Source organism: Ixodes scapularis, unplaced genomic scaffold (assembly GCF_016920785.2).
Source record: "Ixodes scapularis isolate PalLabHiFi unplaced genomic scaffold, ASM1692078v2 PGA_scaffold5__190_contigs__length_132052651, whole genome shotgun sequence".
Lineage (NCBI taxonomy): Eukaryota > Metazoa > Arthropoda > Arachnida > Ixodida > Ixodidae > Ixodes > Ixodes scapularis.
This window is the reverse complement of record NW_024609880.1, coordinates 94,664,247-94,691,233: the sequence shown is the minus strand read 5'-3', so window position 1 is coordinate 94,691,233 and position 26,987 is coordinate 94,664,247. Positions and strand designations below refer to the sequence as shown.

The following is a 26,987-nucleotide window of genomic DNA, read 5'->3' as shown; positions in this document are numbered from 1 at the left end:
AGATCATGATCGATAGGATTCTTGTGCAAATGGTGCAGAGAAAAATTTCAATGAATATCTTGCAGGTCTACCACAATTTTTAGTAAAGCCATAGCCTCCTTTATAAAACGGCGCCTGGTAGAAGCCAAATATTTTTCTCTGTCAATAGAGGGATAAAAAAAAAAATGGTGGATTCTGACCTCATGTGAAGCGCCTTGGTCATGTCAGAAACAGAGATGCGCAAAGAGTGCATGCCGATACATTTAAAAAAATGTGTGCTGGACTTCAGGGGCGATGCAACGACTTCGGTACTCAGTAAATGCCGCTCAAAATTATTCCTCGACATTCACAACCTATGAAACACACCGTTTTTTTCCTCCGTGGAATGCGAATCTCAGAAAAAATCTGAAAGACAAGCAGCATTCACCCACTTTAACTCACATCCAAAACAAGCGGTCGCGTAATCTGGAGTCGATTATACGCTGTCAAAGTTTACCGCCAAGCGCTGGACTTGGCAAAGCACAGGGCATGTGCCGAAGTTCATGCATTGTTAAGGTTCAGCTATGCCGATCGTCACAGCGATTGGGCACGAGCCACTACCCGAATGCATGTCGAGGCATTAATTGCCACGAGCACCAGTTGAATGCTTAGGCAATGCTTGCGTCCACTGTGTGAGCTGCATTTAAATATTGTCACTATGGGGATTGTGGAGCTTGTTGATAAGATCCTGGTGACCACATTGTTGACAAAGCCAACGATGCCATCCCCACAACCTCATCATTAAGTTTTGCAAAAGAGGCTGAATGAAAACGTCTGCTTTCATCCTCGAAATTATGTGGCAACAACAAAGCTTCTTGGTCAGTGGCGTTGCATGCGAGTATACTTGGGTCCCACTCAGGCACATAGCCAGGGGGTGGGGGGGGCCCATTGGGCCCTGGCCCCTCCCCGAAATCTTCAATTTTGCTGGGACCTCCTCTCCTCCCTCCCCCTCATACAGCATTTAGTCATAAACGGCCGGCCCCCCCCCCTCCCCTACCCCCGAAAAAAAATTGTGGCTACGTGCCTGGTCCCACTAGTGCCAGTAAGCTTGTACAGTATAAAGTGAAAAATATTTCTACAAAACATCGCTGCATGGCCCCTTTAATAATTATTGTGCTGTGTTTGCACTATATCATGCAGTGTACACCAATTCTCCTATATTTCAGAAAACTTTTGACACTCAAATACCACCTTTCTAAAATTACTGCTGTACCCTATTATCTCATTCGGCAAGCTATGGAGAGAGGGTTTTCTGCCACAGAAGCACAGTAGCCAACAATTAAAAGAATATAAAAGATCATACTTGTCCAAGGCATGTCTGGAGCAGGGGTGCCTTGCATAACTAAGGCAACCTGCAATGCAGTTTGGTTTGGCACCGTCCAGCGCCTGAAGCAAGAATTATTGGGTACCCCTGGGAGTGGCGGCTGCATTGTTCAAACGTGAGCTTTTGCTCCGGTGGCGCCGCTTAGCCTAGTGTCAGAAGCAAGAAATACTGGGTATCCCAGGAAGCCGTGATCGCGTAACGTGCCAGTAGAGCGGAAGCTATGGCCCTGGCGGGCCAATCAGAACGCGACTGCGTATCACCAGAGCGCGCCTCAACTCCGAAGAAGTATCAGGCTTTTTCGCCTGCGTCATGCTCCAATATGTGTGCGTTGCGCTCGTATACGTCGCGCATTTCGAAGCCTTCGGCACGCGATGTGGGGCTTATCGTTCACCCTTCGCCAAGTTACAACGAGACAGGGTATAACCGTGCGCTCTCACCCTGCTGGCGCCGCCTGGCCATTGCCGGCTGGCTATATGCAAGGGCAAATAGTGGTAGGCACAGCTGGGTCTCAAAGCTGTGCTTGTGGTCATTAAAGGACTAAGTGATTCCAGTCAAGTGAATGACATTCAGCATCTCAGCCTGTGAGGCTGCTCAGTAAGAAAGTCACGAGAATTTTTCATCCTTTATCAAAAGATTTACCAAAGTATCTAGGCGACAAAGCACAAGTCCGAACACGTGTTTAGACACAAATTACTATCTGCAGTCTGTTCTAGAACAGAGTAAAGCTCTGCATCAGCCTTTTATCCTATTTTGGCATTGTAAAACCTCATCTAGCATGACTAAATTTTCATATTCACAGGTTCAAGTTTCTGTTGCCATACAATGCCACCGTTTGCTGCCACTAAGACAACAAAGTATACATATTTCCAGTCACAAACTTCCTAGAGAGCTAGATCAAGTCCTTACTGCAGGGAGATGTTTACAAACCCTTTTAGTCATACCCCACCTATGTGCTTGTCTATGTTTAAGTAAAATGTTAATTCAAGGAATTCAAGGTGAACTGCAACAATTTGTTTGCACGGCAGATATCACCCACCATATACTGTTCTATATTCATTTTACACATGTGGCACCTCACCTCATTTTGTTATTGTTGATCACTCAGATTTTACTTGGGCATCCTAAGAATCATCAGTACATGACACACAGACATCAGTGCATTCTTGAGATTGCTACACCAACCTTTTTTAGTAGAAGCATCTTTAGTGTGCAAATGTCAAATTTCTGACGGAGTCAAACTTTATGAAAGGGACAGCTTTATTACGCAAAAACAATAACTACCTTGTTTATTTGAATATAACTTGGTTTTATTTTCCAGCACTAGCCCTTCAAAATCAGGGGTTGAACTAAAATGATAACCAAAGGAGGCTAACTTACAATAGTGAACAAAATTTCCGAGACCACTGGGTCAACAGAGATGCGCCGACACCGTCAGCAGTTTCTTTCAGTACTCGGCTGCAAAACAGCGAGGCTTGGTGCACATGTGCAGCTGTTTAGCAGTGAAGCTTCTTGCAAGAGATCTGTGAATTCTGAAGTCATTAATCATACTTTTCGATTATTTGAAGAACTCGAATACTTCAAACTGTAAAAAAGTGCTGTGAAGACAATAGAAAAGTGCACTATTAGCAAATGATTTGAAGTTTCAAATATTGATGCACTTCTACTTCTGAGGCTTACCTTGCAAGTACTGTAAAACCCTTAAGGTTTGCGAGCCTTTTTTGCAAATTGAAAAATTTACGAATTTTAAGGGCACGCGATTATGTCCTTCGTGACCGATTCACGAAAATAAAAAGTTTTGCAGTGTTCCATTTTAATGCGAAAACATTAACTGTCCCACGAAGCGAGCCGACGTCATCAGCTTTGAAGCAGCGCCAAACGGCACGTTAAATCCTTTCTCCAAGTGAAGCCAGCAACCGGGCAAAAAGCCTAAACAACGGCACCTAGTTTCCCCGATCCCAAAGGAGCAGACTAAAGCTGATGGATTTTGGTTTCAATCCCATTGGATGGTGCGCGTCGACGAGGCTCCCACTGGCCGCTGCACATCAGTTTTGACGACGGCCACCCCATGGCGCTGCATGTCCGACGCCACGAGGGCACCGGTAAGACGGAGCGTCCTGGGTCAGAGCAGCAAGCACAGCTGGGAGAGCAAGCGATCGGCCGACACAGAACGACAAGCATGCTTTCGCATTCACAACTCATAAGCAGTGCTTAGGTGTACCTCAAGCCTTTTTTTGTACAGACTCCCAGTGTGTGCCCAAGCATGGTCCTATCAGGTTTAATTCCCAAGAGTGGCACATTCAGACCCTGGCATAGCCCTTATAGACGCTTTGCAGCAGCTATACATGGACGCCGCCATAACTGACCTTCAGTTTTTGTTTCCTCTTATTTCGTTTATTTCACTTCCATCTTTACCATAGCAGGCCAGGTTATTGCCATCCTAGATTCAACTGTGTCCTTTTCTAAAGCATCTGCCTTTGTAGAGGGTCGTCAACTACCGTTTCAGTTGCTCGGCATCTTGGCAAGACAAGAGAAGGTCAGCAATGACGGCTGTAATTTGGCGCGTGAGTAAAGCGTCTATAGCATCTCATGCAATTTGTTGAATATTAAGTTTGAACGCCACTGTGAATAGACTCTTTTCGAATTCCCTACGTAAAAATTTTGACAGGCAAGTAATATTTGTGTATGGAACAGGCGATAGCAAACAGTTTGCATGCGCATCACTCACTTGATAATCAATTTTACTGCAGGATGCCCAGCAAGCTTGGGTTTCATAATCCGTCAAGGCAGGCATACTGCTATATTGCTTTTGCCTCAAGGGACTCGGTAAAAAATGATGTTTTGCTCTTTGCAGAGTGTAACGATTTGCACCCTTTATGTTGTGGGTTAAGATACTTGTATATGCATTTAAGATGACTTGCCTATTAATTGTCAAGACACACATGCAGAAAGCACAATTTTTTCTCCAACAACCAGATCTTGTACAAACTACTTCGTGCAGCATATGAACTATGAACAAAGCTTGCTCTTTTCTAGAAGTGATGAGTGGTTTCCCATTCTCATCAAGCACCTCAACCCTCTTGCCAATTCTGGGCAAACTTAGATTCACCTTTCCGCAGTTCCCGATGTCTTAGCACCAATCTCCAGGCTGCTACAAAATACCGAGCAACTGCCTAAACATCGGCACCATTTAAAACTCGTAAGTGGACAAAAGGTTGAACCATGTTTATCAATTTACATAATTTCTTTTGCCTATATTAAAATTGAAAGGAAAGTAAATGGGCATATACACAAGCATGCCAAATGAATGCTGCAGGTGACAGCATTATTCTGGCACCAAGGGCCTGCCAATACTTTTGTAGCTCTAGGATAACCTTTGTACTTATTTAGAGCTTACCCTTCTGCTTATGTCCAGCTGATCTATATCCATTGCTTGTTTCAAAATGCAAATTTTTTCTAAAGACACCAACACAGTGCCATGGTCGATCCTGTGCTGGCACACGTCGCACCAGACCACAACACGTGTCGGCGGTCCGGTCGGCGCCGCCAACGCAACAAACGAGAAAACGAAGGAGTTTCTTTTTTTCTGATGTTTTCATGTTTTTTACTGGGCAAAACTTAAAAATAAATAAACACAGAAACCTCCTCCTCACAGAGGAATCTGGAGAGGAGAGTTTCTGCGCCGGCTAAAGTCCTTCCACCCCCAACGAAAACATGTTGCACATGCGTGCGCGCCCTTCGTGGCTCGCTTTCTGTTGTTTTTTTTTTTTTTCTTCTTTCGGCAAACACTTGCAGCGGAGGCAGCGGCAGTTGCAGTCCCAAAGAACGGCGGAGTCGTCTTTCCGTTTCTTCTCCCGCCACTCACAATTGTTTTAAAAATCGCTACTATACGTACCAACCAACAAGCCGAGTCAGAGATGGAAGAAATGAGCACTGTTTGCACACACTTTTTGTTTGAATAGAAACTTCATAACACCTTTTCGCTTCACATTATACATTCTATCTTCTCTGTGAGATGATCTCCTAGCCCAAAGACCCCACTCCCACAATAAGATGTGGCAGAGACCAATAACAGTCCGACACCCCACTTTTTTTTCTCTCTTCCTTTGTTGCGACAGAGTGAAGTTGAAGGGGAGGGGAGTAGAGGGGAGGGGAGGGGGCACGATGCCAGTCCATCCGGAGAGTCTGTCAAGATACGTGTGTTCGGCGTTTCTACCGGCAGTAAGTCATCACAGAGTGTGGAGGCTGAGCGAGGTCTGCCCGCCCATCCAGTCCTATAAAGTTCGGAACTTTCTTTTTTTCGAAGTAAAAAGTGTACGGGGCTTGACTAGAAAATGTGCTCCCCCGAGTTGACTGGACACCACCACGAAAAAAGAAGAAAAAAAAAAAACAGAGAAAGGTGAAACAATAAAAAATAATAATAATGGGATTTTTAAATCTCGCATCGAAAGGCTAGTTTGTGATTGGATAGCAAAAAGCACACCCCCTCCCCACCAAATAAAAAATAGTAGCACTCGAGGAAAAAGAATTGTTCGTGGTGGGGAGGCGGACGTCTACCTAACGCATCTCCTTCTCGCTATGTACAGTGGCCTTCCCACAAAGCGTATCAAAAACACCCTCCCGCGAGGGTCTCGTAAACAATGCTGTACAAAATGAAGGGGGGAAAAAATGCTCAGTTCTTTCCTTTTCCCAGTCGCTACGCCACCACGATTACCGTCGGCACCAACGCCAGACGAAACCAGTTGAAAAAGTGGCTACGAAAAATGGGAAGAAAACACATGTGTCCTCTCTCTAGAAAAATAAAATGGAACGACGAAATAAAAGAAAAACGATCTCTGGATGGACTGCACCGACAAGAGGCTGACAGAGTGCTATCGTGAGACATCTTCCGTCAGTGTGTATCGTAGCGTTCCTCCAAAAGGCAGGAAATGTCAAAGGTAGTGTTCACCCCCACCCCCCACCACTCCATCCACCCAAGACAGATGTCACACCGCTACCCACAATGCAACAATTTTACGGCACCTCGAAAAAAAGAAAAAACGGTCATGATTTTTACACAAAATTTTGCTAGCTCTTTTCGTGGGCAGGTGCGACACACTTGCAAGCCAGGGTAGTGGGCTAGATTACACGGCAACGAAATGCGGGTGAATGGTAGGAAGAACTATGCATCATGTATCGGGGTTAAAAAAAATTACAAAGAATTGTCAATGGCAGCTTCTTGTCCTAAACAAAAACAGTCTCATATTCCTTTTATAGAGAGTCAACAAAATTGCATTGCTTTTCTTGATAGCCTTAAACGTAAGGAGAGGGTGAGGATATGATGATGGCAGCATCACTTTCGCGTTCCTTTTTTTGTTTTTTCAACTTTAGTGAGGGTTTCTTCAGATATAAGGGGCCACGCCACCACGACAAAAAAAGGAAAAAGAAAAAAGGAGTTGGGGATTGTGGGCAGACGAGACACTTCTTTGTTAAAAGGAGTCCAAACTTAAAACCCTCTTCTCTTTTCACATTTCCCCTACCTAAAAAAAAAAAAAACTTATCACGCGGTTTCTGGGAAACAAGTGACACCCGTTTAACCTATTATTAGGACGAAACAAATCGAAAGGGAAGGGGGGAAAGAAAGAAAAAGGAAGGAAGGAAGGCAAGGAAACATGTCCCCCCCCCCCCCTCCCGTTGTTGCTTGCTCCGCCCCCCTCTCTATGGGGGCACCTCCCCCTTCCTCAGGTCCGTCCATCTCTCTCAGCTCGCACGCATGCACGCCAAATATTTTACAACAGAAAAAAAAAGAGGGAGAGAGAGAAAGAGAGGAACAGTCTCGTTGCGAACACACAACGCGCACGCACGCACACAATCACTCCCGGCGGTGGGCGACCTCAACGTCCCGCACGTCCGTCCGTTCTCCTCGACCCGGCGTCTCCCGCCCGTTGGTTGTCCCCCGGAAAGAAAAAAACAACAACAACCACAACAAAAGCGCCGGCCCTCCGGGGAAGCGGCGAGGCGGGGCAGTCCCCGCCGTCGTTGTCGTCGTCGCCGCCATTTGGTTTTGCTCCTCCGGCGCCCGAGGCGAGCTGTCTGCCAGTCCCTTTCTTTTGTAGCCACGATAACTGCCCCGGCGGCGGCTACGACTTGTCCTTGTCGGAGGCACTGGCTTGCCGGCCGTGTTTTGAATAGTTTGGTTTCAGGTACTCCTCGTTGGACAAGCTGAACACGTCGATGCGGTCCTCCTTGCGGTACTGCAGGCAGCGACGGATGAATTGCTGCGCGACGGAGGCAGAGGCCATGGCATTAGAGTCGGGAAAAACACTAAGCAGCTTGCGTCGTGCCTCCGGTACTGTGGCGCCACTCTATGCCCGGTACTGTGGCGCCATGAATTACTTTAGGAACTCTCGAGTTACAGGATGGGAATAGCAGGGAGGGGTTTCGGTTATCCCGCCTCCAGCACGAGAATCCAAGCTTCGACGACATTTCGGCGTCTTGTGACTTCCAAGCGCGCACGGACAGTTAATGCACGGCGGAGGGCAACGAATGTGTGCTGCAGGATGGGCATCCGAGAGATGCTTCCCGGTGTTCTCATCTTGTCGGCGCCTACGGGCACTCTTCGAGAACAAATAGGTCAGTGCCTTGGTCCACAGAACGCACAATTGTTACGGGGTTTGCAAAGTGGGGTCGCTTGTTTATTTGTCGGCCTCTTTTACCGGGAAACGATACTGGCATCGCGAGCACAAGCAAGAAAGCCTTACCAATGCTCACAGTTATCAGCAAAGAACTTGGGAGAAACAGGGGAACGACATCCCTAGCTTTAAGAATGCTGACAACAAGACAAGCTCGGATATCAAAACCTATCTTTAGTTACTTTCCTAAGCGGCAAATGGACACTGTGCGAGGCAATGTAGCACAAGGATTAAACACCACAGAACATCACCAAAGAATGCCAGTCTGTTCCAAAATCGGGTCACCGGTACATCATGCAACAGAAAACCCAGAGCTCTGGAATGGGCTCCCAAGCAGAAAGTTCCCATAAAGCCGCCGACCGATTTTTTGGACGCCGACAATTCGGACTTGTTCGACATTTGAGACCTAAAGGAGGAACCGTGACCTACCCGATAGAAAGAGTGCATATTCACGACCAATGTTTTAGCAGCTTGATTTCCAAAAGATCGATTTTTCTGAGAAAATCGTCACGAGCGATCAGCGGGAAACATCACCGGGAAGCCGCCATTTGAGATTCCATGTTGGCTGCACATGGATTGGCAGTTCTACCCGAGTACCTACTGCTAAGTCCTACTGCCAGGTGACGCTATGCTACGGCTTTTTTATCTCTCTAGCAGCACGTCATTATCATTATAATTGTTACCATTATCCTTTGTTAATTCACCATTCTGCAGTCATGAACCTTGCGCCTCTCATCTCGGCTCGGTGAATCTTATTTTCGGACTGCGCTAGCTTGGACGTCATGGCCCCATCTGTTCTTGCGCCTCTGCAAAGTGTCGCTAAGGAGAGCGGAAAGTACTCGACCCACTAGACCATAACGCTAGAAAAGAGGGCAGCGATTCTCAAACTAATAGAAAGTGGCCGAATGCAAGTGGAGGCGTAAGCTAAAGCAAAGCACTACTGACGGCTTTGTTAAACCCGCTTAGACGTAATAAAGGTATGTTTTTTTAATCTGCTGATTTTTCGGGCTACTCTATTATTCGGACGTTTCTTCAGTCCCTGCGAAGTCCAAAGAATCGGCCGGCGACTGTATTTCCTAATAAATCTTTCCAGTTGGTTGGATTTCCACTTGGGCAGTCTCGCACCGTTTGCGCTTGAATGAGAACACGGCTGTGTGGAAAAACATAGGGATCATAATGTTTAAACCCGAGACTGGGAAGGAAACTTACAAGAATATTACAAGAAACAGAAGAAAGGCAACAGAAAAGTGTCTTAAAGAGATCCTCAAATTGGCTACATCAAGGAAGTTGTGTACAAAATTATGTTTGATTGTGGGCTCTGCTATATGAGCTAGATGGGTTGGTGCGGAAATGGCCGCCTCTTGGAACACAAAAGAAGTGTGAAAGATGTTTCTCCATCATCTGAACTAGCCAAACAATTGCTGTATGTAATGTGTTCTCGCTATTATAGGAAAGTGAATCTTTCAAAATAATATTGAAAAGGGAACTTTGAGTATAGAGGATCACATAAATTGTGTGGGCCAGTTGCTATAGTTTTGCTCGGTTCACATACAGGCACCCGTATTCACCAGGTGCGAGTAGCGCCTGTTGAACCACCGACTAGTGACGTCATAGACTAAAATGATCACGTGGCGAGCTATAATTGCCGCTAAGTGAGCGCTTGGTATTCACCGATCGTGTTTAGGGCCTAGTCGCCTCGCGCGACTAAGAAGTCGACTAACAAATCTTAGTCATGGGATAGGGCTAGTTTAGCCGGTGTATAGCGGGTGACTAGCGGCTCAGCGCCATGGCCGACTCGTATCACTGCTGACGGCCAGCTATAAAGAAGCACTTACTCTCTCAGAACACTGGGGGAGACATCTAGAAAGAATTGGAGGAGCACATAATGCGTAAATAGCCATGTTCAGCGGTCAGGGATACCGCAAATAGATCTCAGCAAGACGCTGGACGACGAGAAAAAAAACACATTTACGGGCGCTTCCATATTTATTTATGTCGCTGGCAATGCGGCTTCCGTGTTTCTCCCTGGCGTTATTTTTAATTTTTTTTTTTTTTTGTAAAACTCTGTCTCGGAAGATGTCTCTCATTGTGACTTCTTTTTCCTGATAAACATTTAAAGTTTAGTTTTTATACGAAAAAATACCCATTTACACAGCGGCATTTAAATATGCACATGCGTGACCTATATTTTTACGTCACTTCCACTTGTTAGTTCTGACTAGATAGTCACCCGCTTGCCTCACGCTCTTGAATGGCGCAGAACATAATCGCTCGTTAGTCGCGGATTTCTCGTTTAGCTCGCGACTACTTAGCCGTGCTACAAACCTTAAAACGGAGCTAGTTAGTCGTGCCTGGTGAATACGGGTGAGGGTGTCTAGCAAATTATTTTTTTTTAAAATTCCCTCTACTTTTCCAGGTTTTCCCTGACAATTTCAGGTGAAATTCTCTGACCACTCCAGAGGCGGTTAAATATATAAGACCATTACAACAAGAGGCATTGAGCATTGAGCACAATGAGGATTATTTTGCATGGGCCTAATCTAACTTGCATATTCCAAAATATTTGGTTTCGTTCAGTCCGGATTAAACGAGCACTTTCTTGCCGCTGACATCGTCAGTGAAAAGGCCACTTCCGGAAACAAAATGAAAACATGATGCTCTACAGTCGAAACCGTGGAATCCACGGCTTCGACTGGATTTGTTGACTCTCTTTGCGTCGGGTAGCACACTCTACATCGGGGGAGCAAAGCCCGCGCCTCACTCTAAGCAGTACTTATTGCCTATATTTCTGCCCCCAAGTCCTCAAGCCTTTACTCAGGGCACTCTATGGCATTTCCGGCTCATTTTCCCTGACAGGGCTCACTTTTTGACAATTTCCCTGACAATTCCCCGATTTTTCCCGGTATTAAAATTTCGCTGACAATTCCCGGTTTTCCCGGTCGCTAGGCACCCTGACATAACATCGATGAGGATTATCTTGTGGGGTAGCTTTGTGGCATGTGACTGCTGGTGGTGTGATGTCTGGGTGGAGGTCAGTCAGTCTGGTTCGATTTCGCCAACTTTGCGGCAGCGTGTCTTTTTATCTTCGCTCTTTCCCGTCTGCGTGCACGGCTATAAATTTTTCCCTTGCGAATAAACTCAGCTGCATTCTAGATTTTGTGTCGTCTTGTCTGTTATTTTATTTCTCCTTGTCTCAGGGTTTAGATTATGAGCTATCTTGCATATTTTCACTTTCAACTCTATGGTCTCCAAATAAAAAAAATCTCCCCTAACAAAGAGAAAACCAAACTAGACATAAAGATGCCTAGGCCACATGAAGTTGGTCCGCCAGGGTATGGCGTTTTACTGATTCAATTGTAGATAAGAAATTTAGTCAGCGCAGTACGACCACTAGCCTGGAGCCTTTAGCATGAAGCATGCAGTAGGGATTACATGAGCATGCACTAGTACAGTCCAATACACTTGTAACAACGTACTGCTTACAGCAACCAGTTCTTAGAGTTTCTAGACTACAAACGATCAGTCTCTAGTCCAGATACAACGATAACCGGTTATAACGATTGAATTTTTGGATTTTCTCATTATCGTTACGCTTGGATTGCAATGTATTAAGCCCATTCAGATCAAAACAGGGAGGGATAAGGGTTGAATCCAAGATCCCTGGGTTCTGCAGCGTAAGTGTTCACTCTGCGTTCTCCCAGATACGGTGCACTAATGCACTTGGCCAACAATCGCCAGGAAAGTGAGCACATTGCTCAAAAATGTGAATATCAAGAAAAAGCAATGTGAACAGACCTTGGCTTCATTGCTGACTGCAGGCTTGGCTGGAAACTCCACGTCCGTGGCCTTGAGGATCGTGTTTTCTTCCAGGATGGTGGCCTGAGACTGGTTGTGCCCAAATGGCTGCACCAAATACACAGTCCCACATCAGGCAAAAGACACAGCTACAGACCCCAGTAAAATGGAGCTCCCGACAGCCGAGAACTGCTAAGAATTCAATGGATCTCACTCAATGAGCTACCCATCCAAATAGAGGATCAATAAACAATTTGAACGCAGGACTTTCAGGAAGTACACAAACATGTATTACATTCTACAAGATCCTCCCCCTATTAATTATGCAGCAGGGCACTCATTGTGGCTCATTTAGTGGCCCATTACATTTCACTATTAGCACGAATATGCACAAATAGCCACATGAGCCTGTCTTGCACCATGTAGCCTTTCCAAACTTTGCCACTAAAGAGTATGACAAGCTAAGTGGAACAGTAAGTAGAACCATTCATCTGTGCATGCGCCGATTGGTTTCTTGGAGATGATCTCTCTTAAATAGTTCAGTTCCTGCGAGGAACTCTAAAACCCGAGTAGGTACCTAGCTTTTGTACCAAAACACTCCCGATTGATTGATTGATTGATTGATTGATTGATCGATCATTCAATCAATCAATCAACCTCGACATGAAGTGAACAACAAGGACGACCCACCTTCTTGCCGTACAGGCACTGGTAGAAGATGACCCCGACGCTCCAGACGTCCACCTTGGAGGAGATCTTGGGCGGCGTCTTGCCCACCACAAAGCACTCGGGCGGCAGGTACCAGTAGGTGCCCGCACCCTGCGACGTCAAGTCCATCCCGTACTCGGGGCTGTAGTTGTCGTCGTCCATGATCTTGCTCAGCCCAAAGTCCGTGATCTTGATCTCTCCGCTCAGGCTGCCGCTACCCAGCAGGATGTTACCTGGGGAAGAGGCCACGGTCATTGGTCTATCGGCCAGCAAGCCGGCTAATAAAGGCAACAACACTGTGGTCCGAGACCTTAGATGCAAAAGTGAAGGATCCACATACGAAAAACTTGCATACTCGAAAAATTAGCATCTTCCACAGCCCAGCCTTTGGCACAGCATGTGAATCACAGAACAACAGGCACACATCATTGCCAGAGGAGCAAGAGCGAGTGAACCAATCATTACGGCATGAAGCATGCGCATTTCATGTGGCGCTGCAGTTAATGTACTAAGACATATCTGACATGCAGTAACCCGAGTTACTGAGAACCATCCACCGTATGACCACAATCTTCTGCGAGGCAGAAAAATTCTATACTATTAAGGCAAAAGCCTTACTCGTCCCATTGAACTACAAATCAGAGTAAATGGCCATAAAAATGTGATTGAGCAGCACGCACCGCTAAATTGTATGCTCAAGGATGACCCTCGTCCTTGCGGTCATTCTAGACCTCTAGGACGACCTCACTTGTCACAGTACGTGAAAACGAGCTGCGTCCGTCGGCGTTTGACTTAAAGATGGCCATAAAAATATTTCATCAAGCGTCATCAGCATGATGTCATGAAAAATCGTCATACGTCATCAGCGTGACGTCAACGCCGGAGTGCCGCGTGGAAAAGGTGAGCTTTGGACCTAATCTGTGCTTGTTGTGAGCTTCTTGCGATGGACTGTGAAGCGACTGCGTCTACATCTACGGCCTCGACATCGGCAGCAGCGTCTACATCTATGGCGGCTTCCGCAGGCAAACGTGGCAGCCCACGCAAATACGCCACAGCCTCCTTAAGTGTCGTCCTCTAGGCGTCATTCTCTCGACGTCACCGTAGACGTCGTCCTTAAGGTCGTCCTAGAGTCGTTCCAGAAGTTCCTGTCGTTCTCCTAAACGTCGTCCTCTAGACGTCATTCTCATTGTCGTCTTCTAGGTATCCTTCTCGGTGGCATCCTATAAATCGTGCTAGAAGTCGTCCTAAACTTTAATACGTGTAGACATATTACTTGAAAACATTTCTCTTGTAAGACTATAATGCTTTTGCCTCTCAGCGTATAAGCAGTTTTAAGTGTACTCAAGTAATTTTTTTTTCCAAAACTGCAAAGGTAGTATATAAGAAAAAAATTACACCATCTTCCCGAGGGGAACCATGGGGTCATGCGGAGCATCGCGGATCGTTATTAACGGTGCTAGTAACGTTGTTAACTTGCGTGTTATTACGTTGTTAACTTGCGTTGGTTACCACACATCGCGTGAACGTTGTTGGAAACTCCGCGATGCTCCGCATCACCCCATGGTTCGCCTCGGGAAGATGGTGTAATTTTTTTAATTGCGTAGACGAAGGTGAAACGGTTAACGAAGGTCTTTATTGAGCAGCGTCTAGTACTTGAGGTGTGTACTTTGCTTTGATGAGGACGTTGTTGACGTTTACACGTGGCTTCCCGTTCTCAAAGGTCGGGTTCCGCCGCTCGCTTCGTACGTTTACATTGAACTTCACGGTCCCAAACCTCAGGTTCTGCTGCTCGACGTTCACGAACCAACGCGGCTTCCCGTTCTCGAAGGTCGGGTTCCGCCGCTCGCTTCGTATGTTTACGTTGAACTTCACGGTCCCGAACCTCAGGTTCTGCTGCTCGACGTTCTCGAACTGCCGCTGCTTCACGTTGTCGTAGTTCAGCATCCGCCGCTCGACAATGACGAATGGACGCCGCTTCTCGTTGCCGTAGTTCAGGGTCTGCCGCTCGCTTCAAGCGTTTGCGCTCAGCGTCGCATGCCTTTCGCTGCGCAGCTTTGTCTTCAGTGGCGTAGCATTGCTGTTAGTTTGTGGGGTGGTGCTGACGCTTGCTTGCGCCAACCTACTAACTGACGGGACTGCTGCTTCCATCACACTTCATCGGAAGAACGGAGTGAAGTGGAGTCAACAGCGGTGAACAGAACGCGCGCAGCGCGCTACCGCTGCTTATATTCACACTTGAAGGAGAGGAGACTAGAGACGCGGTGTGAGTAGAAGCGAACGCACGCGAAGTGCACGCAGCTGGTAGAGAGAGAGAGCGGAGAGAGTAACGCGCAGCTGTTGGAGAGAGGGAAGGAGGAGAGTTGCGCATGCGTAGTGTGAGTGCGGACTACGATGCCGACGCCGCGGGACATAGACCCGAGCAAGAGATGCTCCGCATCTAAAAGAAGGCACTGAGATAGAACATTTTTCTCTGCACTCTCCACTCCCGACGGAAAGCAGCTAGGCTCTAGTGGGAGGAGCCATGAAAGAGCAAAGGGATGTCAGAGAGCAAAAATCCTTGCAACGGCCTTCAGGGCCGATCTCCTCAAGGGCCGTTGCAAAACCGGGCGCTTGCAAAGCCCTTCAAGAGATATTGCTTGAGAGGCTGCTGCAAGACTGGGTACCTGCAACAGCCTTCAAAGTGGAAGGCTTTCAAGGTGGACTGATCGCCTGAAAGGTGTCACGAGAGCAAGTTGTTGCAATGCCTTTTAAAGGGGCGGTGCAACACTTTTCGAACTTGGGACAATAAGCTGCGGAAATTAATTTCTGTCATCTATGGAGCGAAGAACAGAAAACCACATTTTCTTGCAAGTGCTAGTTTTTATTTTAAAAACGGAACAAATCTATCTAAGGTCAAGGTGCCTCTCAACTCTTCACGTCGCCTTTCGAGTGACTTACTCTGGGGGATCACGTGGTTTCCCCTTGGATTCTCTCTCCAGAGACCCTAAACGCATCCTCCACGATTGTCGACTTTTTAATGATTAGCATTGTCGAAGGTCGCGGCAAGCGGTGGACACAAGAGACGGCTTGCCACGGGACTGAGGGCAAATGTAGCAGCGGAGGGGGACAGGTTTTTCTTGGGCTTCCGCATATCCCCCAGAGACGCTGTCGCCGTAGTTCCCATAACTGGCACACGTGGCTTGCAGATCGGCAAATAATGTTTTTTTTCTTTGCGATTACGTAGCAGAAGATAAATTTTTCGGGAAAAAGTGACGCATTTTTGATAACATGTGCTCGGATAAACAATATAAAAAAATCAGGGTGTCGAACCGGAACCGAACCGAAAACCGGAACCGAACCGATATTTTTTTCCGGAAGCGAACCCGAACCGTTATATTGTTATCGCGATGAACCCGAACCGGAACTGAACCGGAAAAAAAATAACGGTTACCGGCTCATGTCAAAACGGTTCGGCCACGCGCTGTTGACAATGAATGTGCTATCAATGTCATTTGTTTTTTAAGTGCCGTCAACTGACACACCTCGCTTGCATATTTTTCTTCTCCACTCAGTCTTAGGAATATAAACGCTGCATCCATGAATCTTGACAAACGCTGCATCCATGAATCTTGACATAGGAACCAGTCGCTAGTCGCGGCTTGCACGGAAAAAAAAAAAATTGGAAGGCTGTGCAAAAAAAAAAAAATCGCGTCACAAGATTTTATTTTCCTACAATCTCATAAAGCCTAAATGGTGCTGTGTGCTCATTTCATAACACGTTTCTAGAACGCGCGAGTTCTTGAAGCTTGCTTCCATCGGAATGAGAAAAGAAAAGGCTGCGGAGTTTGATAATAATGCATCCGGTTTCGTATAGGCACTTAGAAGCTAACATATTTGTGAGACAGCGAACTCTTCTATTTTAATATTTATCCTATTACGTCCTTCTGACGTTGCGTTTGGTAAAGTGTTTTCCATATTCCGTATCTCGTTTAATGAAAACTTCTTTAAGGGTCTAATTTGAGTTCCCGAAGGATAGTTCAAATAAAGAAAGCTGTATTTTCTCCCCACTGTTCCTTCAATTGCTTACACGCCGAGGTGGCGGGATAGTTAGCGAGTTCTACTTGTAAGTGGGTTTGTGAGGTGGTCGCGGATTTTACAGCTACTGCGTCGGACCCAATTAAATGAAGTCCGAATGCGTAAACGTCGGTGAGGTAACCTTTGAGTGCACATAAAGAAACCATTCCTGGTAGAAATACCCGAGCCTTATACTACGATGTATCCCGTTTCGTATGTGCTGATTTCAGATGTTTTATTTGTAATTTATTTTGATGTTGCAATTTGTCATTTATAATTTCCGAACCGGTTCGCGAACCGGTTCGCGGATCGAATTAATCGAACCGGAACAAAATTAATTTACCTGAACCTGAACCGTAACCGAACCCGTATTTTTTTCGGTTCGACACACTGAAAAAAATGAAAACCGTTTACAACTCTCTGTAACGCCGAATTAGAGGGCAACTCTTGAGGAGGAGCGGAAGGGTACTGAGGGGAAGGTATATCCTTCCTCCCTCCTCCTCACCTCCTCATCCCGTCTGCTACCCCTCCCCCCCTCCGAGCGGCGTCGCCGTTGCCTCACGAGGGACACGTGACCTCAAGGAGGTCACGTGGCGTCACCGGGGTCACATGACCCCTATGAGGTCATGTGACATGACAATGACGTCATCAGTGATGTCATCATCCCTAGCGATGTCATCAGTGACGAAGACGATGGCGATGCAGATGACGTTATCAGTGACATCACTGATGACTTCATCAGTGACGATGACGATGCGGATGCCGATGACATCATCAGTAACGTCACTGATGACGTCATCATGACGATAAGGATGCGGATGACATCATCAGTGACGATGACGATGCCAGTGATGTCATTAGTGACGTCACATGTCCCATAATTAGGGCTCCGTGTTTTCGGATAAATCCGAAAAACACTCGCCGGTAAAATTTCTGTCAATTCGGATTTATCTGATAAACTCCGAATTGTTATTAGCCCGTGCCCAGCCCCAGCCAAAAAAAGTTTTTTTTTTTTTTTTTAACAATTTGGGCAGTGCAGGATTAATGATCCTGGGAAAATGACACCCTAATTATCTTTGAAGCCTCGGGCGGTTGTCAAAAGGGGGTCCTACGGCTTATCTCGTCAAGGTTGGTCCAGGGAAACGCGTCATCGTACCATTCGTGTCACGACAAAAGTCACTCTTTTGGTTTCCAGTTTGGGCCATGGGATTTGGGATTTAGAGAAAGCAAAGGGTATGTTTTTGGGGGTAACAGTGGAAGCTACGGATGATAGAGATTCTATAAAATAGGGAAGAGGGGCAGTTGAGACTTTTCTATTACATCCTTAACAACTCCACCTCGCGCGGCCGCGGGATAGATTGATGGGATGACTACGAGCTTCCTTGCGGCTACCTCCGACAGTTTATTGATTTTAAGGTATCGACGTTTATCGAAGCCACACTTGCGTGCCACTTTTGTCGTGGGAAAAATTAGTATTGTCAATGACACCAACGCCAAATTCAACTGAAGAAATGTTAATTGATACAAGCGTGTTTTATTTTTTATCTGGCATATGTTCGCATCTGGTTATTGTTTATTATTTTTTTAATAGGGAAACACTGCGAAATTATTCTCCGAATTTCGAAGAATTTGGGATTTACGAAAAATAAACTCTGATAAACACCGAATTTTCGCTAAAAAAATAAACTACCAAGAACACCCTCCGAATTTCACGAAAAATAAACTCCAAAAACACGGAGCCCTGCCCATAATGCACCGCGCGGTTACGCCGACGGCGACGCCGCTCAAGCCGGAAACGGGCGCCTAAGAGCTGCACTCTAAAATACAAACTGTGAATCCTTTCAACATTCAAATCGTTTTTTTGGCTGCAAGGCTGTTGAAAGAGCAGGTCCTCGCAACTACCTTCAAGACCAACCGCTTGGAAGACTGCGGTGAGACCAATTCCTTGCAATGGCCTTTGCAACAGAAGGCTTTTAGGACCTCCCAGCTGGAAGGCTGTGCAAGACTGGGTCCTTGCAACTGCCTTTCCTAGCTCTCCTGCACTAGTCCAGGGAGCGGAGAGAGAGAGAGAGAGGGAAAGGGGGGGCGCCACTGACCAGGCTTGAGGTCGTAGTGTATGATGGGGGGCTTGATCTCGTTGAGGTACTTGAGCGCATGAACCACCTGCATGACGATGCAGCGGGCCTCCCGCTCGGGGATGCACTTGTGCTGCTTGAGGTAGAAGTCCAGGTCGTGCCCGTCGCAGTACTCCAGCACCGTGCAGAACCTGGAGGGCAACGAACTCCCTTTGGAAACAGTCCCACAAAGGCACCTCCTCTGGCCCCAAATGCTCACCTGCCCAATACAAGCAGTTGCGGGGTTGCACGGCTTACTAACCAACACCACGGCACCTGCTAGCGTCCAATTTTCACGCCACCCTATTTTCATGACTTTTCCACGACAGTTGTATTTATTAGAGTAACAACTGGGCCGTTCACAAACAAAGTCTGCGCACCCACTTTTCAACGGACTGCCGAGGCAGGCAATTGTAATGATTGGCGGCAAATGATGCGAGAGAGCCAACATCTCGCATAAAAATGCTGCGTCCGCTACGACTCTGTGCACAATGTTTCACATACCCAACATTGGAAGAGATCACTATTTGGCAGCATATATATTTTTTTCTTTGCAGTTTTGTTTTGCTAAATTTTCTACATAAAATGCATCAATTTTCGGTACATGAACTTAGTAGAAAAGCAGACACGTGGATTTCATTAATGAATTGCGTGTCTATTACTCGAGAATATGGTATTTCAGCAAAATTCCACCAAATGTTTATGAATCGGAGAATTCTAAAACCATGAATGATGACAGTAACAATACCACTTTCAAAGTAAAGCTTGTTTTTTGAAATGAAATAGGTCTGTGCACCCGTCCAAACATTCGTCAGTATTTGTATGTACTTCTAAAAGGGGGCTCACACCACTTCATAGAAACCCCGGGCAGGGTCCTTTGCCCACGTGCGACTAAAAAAGTATCACACGAAGTGATGCTATCCTATCATTGCACAACTCATCAAACTTTGAAGGTACCAATTTCTGACGTACAGTAATCCCTTGTTATAACCAAGTCCACGGGACGGCGAAAAAATTTGATATAAGCAGCAATTTGATAAAAGCGATACAGCCAAAAAGACAGTGCAGCAGCCTTCAAGTGAACAGAAAAACTGAGGAACACTCAGACCGTATATTTAACCAAACAAACCTTGGCTATGAACAACAAGCGGCAGCTTGACCATGGAAAAGAAATAATTAAGTGGAGTTTGCCAATAATTTCATCCCGGCATCAGTTCTCCATGAACTGCTCCAGGCATTGCAAGAACACTGTCATCGCCGCTGCACTCCACTTTGCTTCAGAGCAGCCGTAGGATGTTTCACGTCCCCTCAGTCCTAGACGTTTCCCGAAGTGTTTTTCCGACATCACTTCGTGTTTACCCCGGCTGCACACGAGGTTTACGATCGCAGCATCCGTGGTGGAGCAACAACGGGAATGTTTGCATCGACAAGCGCGAATGAACGACTTATTCTCGGTGGCTTCGCCGGCATGTTTTCACACACTCCTGTAAAGACTGTTGCAGCTCTGGGAATCGTGCGCCGGCTCAGCGGGCCTGCTCACGAGAGAATCCAAAGTGCGCAAAACAGTTGGCGATCTTTCATCTTCGGGTTGCGGGTGCGTTGACTTTTTACATGAGAAACTTTTTAAACCCGTCCAGTATGCCTTGCTTGTTCCATAAAACGGTGTACATGTCGAACCGCCGACGTAGGCATGACGAATTCTTTGGCGATTTCAGATTTGGGACGACCCCTTTTCTCAACCTCGCAGGTCTAAGCGACTTTTGGTAAACACTCCCACTCCCATACAACGCATGTGTTTGTAGTGTGTGGTAAGCCACAAGCACGTCCATGCAGGTGGCACGTCGGGGGCTCTCGAAGGGACGATCTCATACAAGCTACACCGCTCCTTTGACCCAATTCTGACAGGAGTCGGGCAGCATTGGCCGTGAACACCGCAAGTAGCGTTGGAACGCCAACGCTGCTTCCGCTGCTACCTGGCCGTGTCGGCGCATCAGCATCGGAAGCGGTTTTCCAAGTTTGCCATAGACCTCGGTAAAGAAGGGGGAAGGAACACAAAGGTCTCCGTGCGCCTCCATGTAGGCTTGCATGCTTTCGGCCCCTCGGTTTTCGTAGTAAGCATGGTCGATCGCCGATACACTTAGAATAATCTGGTGAAAAATGCAAGCATTTCAGTCGAAACCACGTTGAACTTCAATAAAAGCGATAATTTGAAAAAAAGTGATTTCATTACAACGTAGGGTTACTGTATTTCACTTTACAAAGCTGCCTTCTCTTCCTGTGAGTTGAGAAGAAAAAAAAAAACAGAAGGTGAAGGGCGACTTTTGCATCCTACAAAATGAAGTAAAAGTGAAGTAACTCACGAGTTGGGGTCAATCTCAAAGACATCGTAGAGCTTCACAACCCTCGGGTGGTCTAGAGACTTGTGAATGTTGTACTCCCTCAACGCATGCCTGGGACAAAGACAAGAGCAGCGCTCATAAAGAAGCTGCCCAACTCGAGCAGACGTACTGGGCCGTACAACACAAAACTGCCCCTCACTTGATGTAGTTAGCCTTCTTGTCGTCTTTCCAGTCCTTATTTAGCTGGTGGATCTTGCAGGCGACGTACCTCTGTTCCTTGAGGTCAAAGGCCTGCAAAAAAGAGTCAACGACCTCTCAATCACTAGGGCACTGAGAGTAGGGACGCATGACAACGGTTTGACTCAGGTTTAAGGACTACTGGGAGTTCTAGTCAATTGTTCTTGGCCTCCGGTAAAGATACAACGCATGCGCAAGGAGAGCATCGGGCATCATTACCAAAGTTATCGGAACTATCTACTAAAACTCCATACTGTGAAGGACTGGAGAAAGTGCCCACCTTGTGCACTTCACTGAATCCTCCCTTGCCCAGCAAGATTAGGAGGAGGTACCGTTCGTTTAGGACAGGGTGATTGTTGAACCTGGGGGCGAGAAGAACACAGCACCATACGAATTTATTGCACGTCGCTGATGTAGAAGCACAGTACGCCGAGACAATGCTCTATTGGGGTATAGTGAAAGTTGAAGGCCTATGTAAGCAACCTGGGGATATGCTTTAGGTACATCATGGTCACTTCTTACTATAGTGCGGTTTAAAAAGTTGCTGCAACCATTAACTTTTAATGTTTAAGCATGTGAACAAGCATGGGACCATTGATTCTTTAGAGTTAGGAAGTCTACATTATAAAACTAAGCTTTTTTTCAAACGAGCAAACAATAAAACATACAACCAAAAAAAGCTGGGACTAATTGGAGATTTAGCAAGGCAAGTAGCCATCAACCCTTACTCTAAAAGTCACATGCACACTTTTATAGCCCATTTAATGTATAAAGCATTGCTCAAAGAGGAAGCTACAAGGCCCCAGTCTGTACTTTCATTTTAATTCAATTTGTGTTTTAGCCACATCAGCATGCAAACCCACAAGCTACTGGCCAAACACCATAAGGCATCAGAAGTATAGCAAGGTCAGCCAACCTCAACTAAAAGCCTGAAAACATACCTAAAAAAACCTCACCTTAAAAAAAAAAATACATACTAAATTTTATTTATTTTAGAAGTGTAACAAATCAAATTTTTTACTCCAAAAATGGATGAGCATAATACTTACGCCTTGACAGGCAATTCTGGTGAAGCGATGGACAGTGTGTGCTAAGGCCATGGAGGCACAAAGGAGAGTCATGCAAGAGTGGGCATAACCTATGGAAGGCTCACAAACTAGCTCTTTTTTAACGTTATTGTGATAGTGACCTTTAACTACAAGGCACATTTGCCTGCCTTTGAATAGAAGGCATTCGAAATTTCTCTGAACTCAAAATATGCTTGGCAACAACAAAATTGCATTTAATATATATATATTTAATTTTTTTTATTTTACAGTGAAAATGCATTTTTTTGAGATATATGTGGCATATTCAAACAGCTTTAAGAAAAGAAAAAAAATCCTCTTGGAGTGGATTGCGCGATTTCAGAGTGCGGCGAGTGAACACCTATATCAAAACTACGGTAGATTCTCCAAGTGAAGCTCTAAGTAATACAGTGAAAAAATAATTCCACCAATGAGAAGTTATTAAGATCCCTTTGAAAACTTAAACACACATTTTGTGAAGTTTCGCTACATCCGAAAATTTCACCGACAAGAGTTCCACTTCTGAGATTCTACTGCACCCTTTGGGTCGTGCTCTGCCGCCATTCTGCGATTTCGGGAGTGCACGTCCAGTGACGCTCAGCGATGCGCGGCCCAAGAGATGCAAACAAGAGGCCTCTCTTACACAAACTACAGAGTAGAACTCGGCCCTCTTAATGCCGGTTCAGACATTTGCCTCACGAGTGTCACCGACCGCGTTACAACCGCTCACGACAAACTGGTTGCTACACACACCGGGCAATTAAGTTTTGGTTCGACGAGTGGCGCCATCTCACGCAGAATTTTCGCAACTTCAAGTTGGCCTGCAGTCATACTCATTGAACACAATCTCGAGGTCAAATCCCTGAGTGCCTCCCTGAATTCTGACACGGCGCTCGTGTCCCATCCTTCGGTGGTCAGACCTTCCCAAAGTTGCCTGTTTTGGCCGCCACCCACGCCGACTAGCAGCCGACCAAGGCAACTCCCGTTCGCTGCCCTGGGGCTATGACAACGGAGGTCCACACAGAGCGTAATGGCCATGGTGGTAGAAAGCTTCTGAAGGCAATATCTGGCTGCCAGAGGTGAAGCCAGAAGTGTGGAGGGACACGCCCCCAACGATGACCGCCAAAGAGACGTTATTGGACGAAAAGGAGAGCTCACTTGGTGCCAACAGTGGTTTTGGTCATTCTCGAGGGGCCCCCGAGGGTAACCAAAACAGCTGTGGTCTTGGTCATCATTGTGGGCGTGTCCCTCCACACTTTTGGCTTTACCTCTGGTGGCCTGATATTGCTTCCAGAAGCTTCCCACCTCTATGGTTACGACGGTACGCAAGAGGTCGTAATGCAGTCGATGCCACTCGAAACGCAAATCTCAAAGCCGGCTCCCCGTACGATCCCAAGAGGTGTGTCCCCGGGGGGTTGCGCTGCTCACAAGGAAGGTCCGCACCTGGACTGGTCCTCGTTGTGGATGCGCTTGAGCTCTCGGATGTGCAGGTTGCGCTCCCGCTCCAGCTTCTCCAGCTCCAGCTGCAGGTCTGTGTCCTCCTTCTTCAGGGACACCTGGCGTAGCTTCAGTATCTCCTCCTGCTCGTAGTACTCGTACCACGACAGCCGCACCAGCGACAGGCTGTGGCAGGAGGAGAACAGCCTACTGAGCGTCGGCACCGAAGGATGCCGGACGTCGACGGCACTACCGCCCACAGAACATCGGCAACGACGCAAGCCGCTCGCACAAATGTTTCCTTTCCTTTTGCGCCTGGCTAACTACTGTGACCTGCCACTCCCATCCTGGCAGTGACTTTAGAAGTTAGTATTCTCGTTTTGGGATGGATTATCCGGAATGAAGGTAGGTTTTGTAACACCTACCTTCACTACAAGACCAGGTGGCATATTTGGGTATTTTGTTAGAACATGTGCAGAAGAAGACTGCAACGACTTTAAGACTGCTAAACGCCCCCCGTCGAGACTAAATTCAGCCACTGAAGTAACCTAGAAAGGGTTCATGCTAGTATATGAAAAGTGACTACAGCACATGTGGTCTCTACATGTGCTGTAGAGACCACATGTGCTGTGTGCACTTCACGTGGCAACTGCTGGTGACGATGTAACTGGAGCTAGTCAAAAGACGGTCCTTTCGGAGATGGTGCATACGATGGGTAAATCTTGCATCAGTCTTGAACAAACTTTGCCAGCCCAAGCAGTGACACTTTTAAAAAGACATTCCTACAAGAAACCGGGGTTCTTCTGGCTTTGCCAAACTAGAAACTCCAGAAAAAAAGAATTCTGGACAAGCACTCACTCTTTTGGAGACTCGGGCTTGACAAACTCCCCATTGGCGAGGGCAGCGGCACCGTTGTTGGCCGCCTTGCCCTTTGGTTGCCCAGTGTTGGGCTTCTTTTTACACAGGAGTTTCCGTTGCCTCTCAATCTCTTCCCGTTCAGACGATATCTGCTCTTGCTTCCTGCAAACAAAGACAGGAGGGGGGAGGGAGAACACCAGTGAATGACTGCAAAGACTATATGTATCTTTGGGATTTCCCAAAGGTGTTCTAAATGCATAGCATTGTCAGGGCATCACCTGAAATCGCGGTGGTATGTACATCATTACACTTGGCTAACCTCGCTCGCGAAACACCGTGTCACAGTGTCGCGCAATATTGCGGTGTTACGTGATGCCAGTGTCATGTGACGTCATAACGTCACGTGGTATTGTGGTGTTTCATGACAACCGCCATGCTGACTTCACGGTGAACCTTTAATATGTCAATGACGTCACTTGAACACCGTGACATTGTCAATGTGATGTCACCAATGAGGTTGCATGCCACGAAGACAAAAGCACTTACTGGCCCCACAAATGCTATGCATTTAAAAGGTCAAAGCACGTGGGTCGAGATGGGCTGCAAGGAAGGCTCACCTTAGTAACTCGTTGAATGCGTAGCCGTCCACCCAGTTTTCAACAAATGATGCCCCTTGCCGCTGCGTTACAAACTGGCCTAGCCTTAGCCGGTTCTGCATGCATTTTTGCCGAGACTGTTTTTTCTCCATTGCCGACTGTAACGGGACGGAGTGAAAAGGGTCACAAAACGCCGCTAATACAAACCGGTTCGAAATGGCAACTCAAGAAGGACAGCTTGAAAGATAAAGATAACAATCGCCACACACTGATCCAAAATTTGCACACATCATTTTTTTTTTTTTAATTTTTATGACGTAAGTAGTGTTCAAAGATGTTCAGGCACTATGCAAAAAAGAACAGGTTGTCAATTGGCTCAATACAAAAGCAAAGATGAAAGATAGTTACTAGAAGTGCTTTTGCTTGTACAGAAAATCATCAAAACCATATCTCACTAACTTTGGGCATGAAGGAGTGCTTTGCTAGCGCAAATCCTAGAGTTACAAAGCACTCTGCAGTGCTACGCTCACACAGCTGTTCTTTGTGATAACACAGCATCTAACCTGCAAGATTGACCATGTTTCCTATGATAGCGCAGCACCAAACTTATGAGGCAGAGCAGTGATTCTCAAAGGGGGTCTCAGACTCCTCTGGGATGTATGGAAACATTTTTGAGTTAAGCAAAGACCTCACTCATCAGTCGAGGCTTCAGGATCTGATAACTGCCACCCCAGCCAATAGAATAACTTCGCTTCGAGGATCTATAATGCGAATCTGCACTGCCCACAGTAACCAAGGAAGAAAACTGCAGGTGGGGTGGTGCTCATCCAACGAAGGGCTCACCTTTTCTATGAGAAGTTGCTTTGTAACATCTATACACTTGAGGAGCTGCTCCTCCTGCTTTTGGATAACTTTTTGTTGCGCCTGGATCTGCCGCCTGTGCTCCTCCCCGCCCTGCAGAGCAACGTTAGAAAGGACATCAGCACCAGCACACTGGAGGGGAATGAAGATCAGGCTCTGCATAACAATGTTGCATACGACAAGAAAGAGGGGCTGGAACAAGCAGCCGATGTAGAAAGGATTAAAAAGCTGCTCAACAATCCGTCAAAATTGAAGTGACATGCACCAACTGTAAGGCTCTTTAAATGTACAGAAGAAAGAAATGAAGAGACCAGCAGTTTGTCGTTAAATAGACTAACATGCCACTTAAGAATGTAGCGATGACAAACCATGTTGCAGAACTGTATGGTTTGAAACGCAAGGGACCTTTTTCCTGTAAGCTTCCGCGCAAGCATACACTCCCGCCGTCACCTTTTCGCAGGGCATCCGGACGGTGCCCTGCGAAAATGCCGACAGCAGCATTCATCTTCGCGCGTATTTAGTGTATCTTGACGCTTTGTTTTTTAGTATCGGTAGTATGGGGTATAAAGAGCACCGAAAACCGATAAAACCGCACAATGCCAATGTGTTTTGACCGGCGGAGGCATGTTGGGCTGCTCTTCATTTGTAGTTTGCAGACAACTCCCCAGACGGTGCTCGTTACTCGAGAAAGGTCCATTTAAAACAACAAAGGTAAACCAGCTTTTTGAAAAAAAGAGGGAAGCGGCGGAGGGCCACAATTGAAACCATACTGTCGAGAGGGCCACAATTGAAACCATACTGTCGAGAGAGTTCCAACCTTGGTAGAGCGGTGAGCCCATCACAGGGACACACCAAAACTCCCCCCCACTCGCAAAAAAAAAAAAAATGTCTATAAATGCTCCGATCTTCCAA

General features: G+C 46.5%; 1 protein-coding gene across 9 annotated transcripts in view; it reads right to left on the bottom strand.

Annotated features, from left to right (window-relative positions):
- Positions 1–4,278: 4,278 nt before the first annotated feature.
- LOC120838196 (serine/threonine-protein kinase tousled-like 2) overlaps positions 4,279–26,987 on the bottom strand; it is a 111,915-nt gene continuing 89,206 nt past the window's right edge. For 5 of the 9 annotated variants that reach the window (XM_042294098.1, XM_042294102.1, XM_042294103.1 and 2 more), the window contains 11 exons: positions 26,058–26,168; positions 25,236–25,372; positions 24,619–24,780; positions 23,767–23,946; positions 21,537–21,618; positions 21,219–21,310; positions 21,041–21,130; positions 18,663–18,832; positions 12,496–12,746; positions 11,806–11,913; positions 4,279–7,596 (listed from right to left, as the gene is read on the bottom strand). In XM_042294098.1, the coding sequence (XP_042150032.1) occupies positions 7,459–7,596; positions 11,806–11,913; positions 12,496–12,746; positions 18,663–18,832; positions 21,041–21,130; positions 21,219–21,310; positions 21,537–21,618; positions 23,767–23,946; positions 24,619–24,780; positions 25,236–25,372; positions 26,058–26,168 (1,521 nt within the window). In that variant the 3' untranslated portion in view covers positions 4,279–7,458. Of the gene's footprint in view, positions 7,597–11,805; positions 11,914–12,495; positions 12,747–18,662; positions 18,833–21,040; positions 21,131–21,218; positions 21,311–21,536; positions 21,619–23,751; positions 23,947–24,618; positions 24,781–25,235; positions 25,373–26,057; positions 26,169–26,987 lie in introns of all 9 variants that reach the window. The other 4 variants (XM_042294100.1, XM_042294101.1, XM_042294097.1 and 1 more) reach the window with 1 other exon arrangement.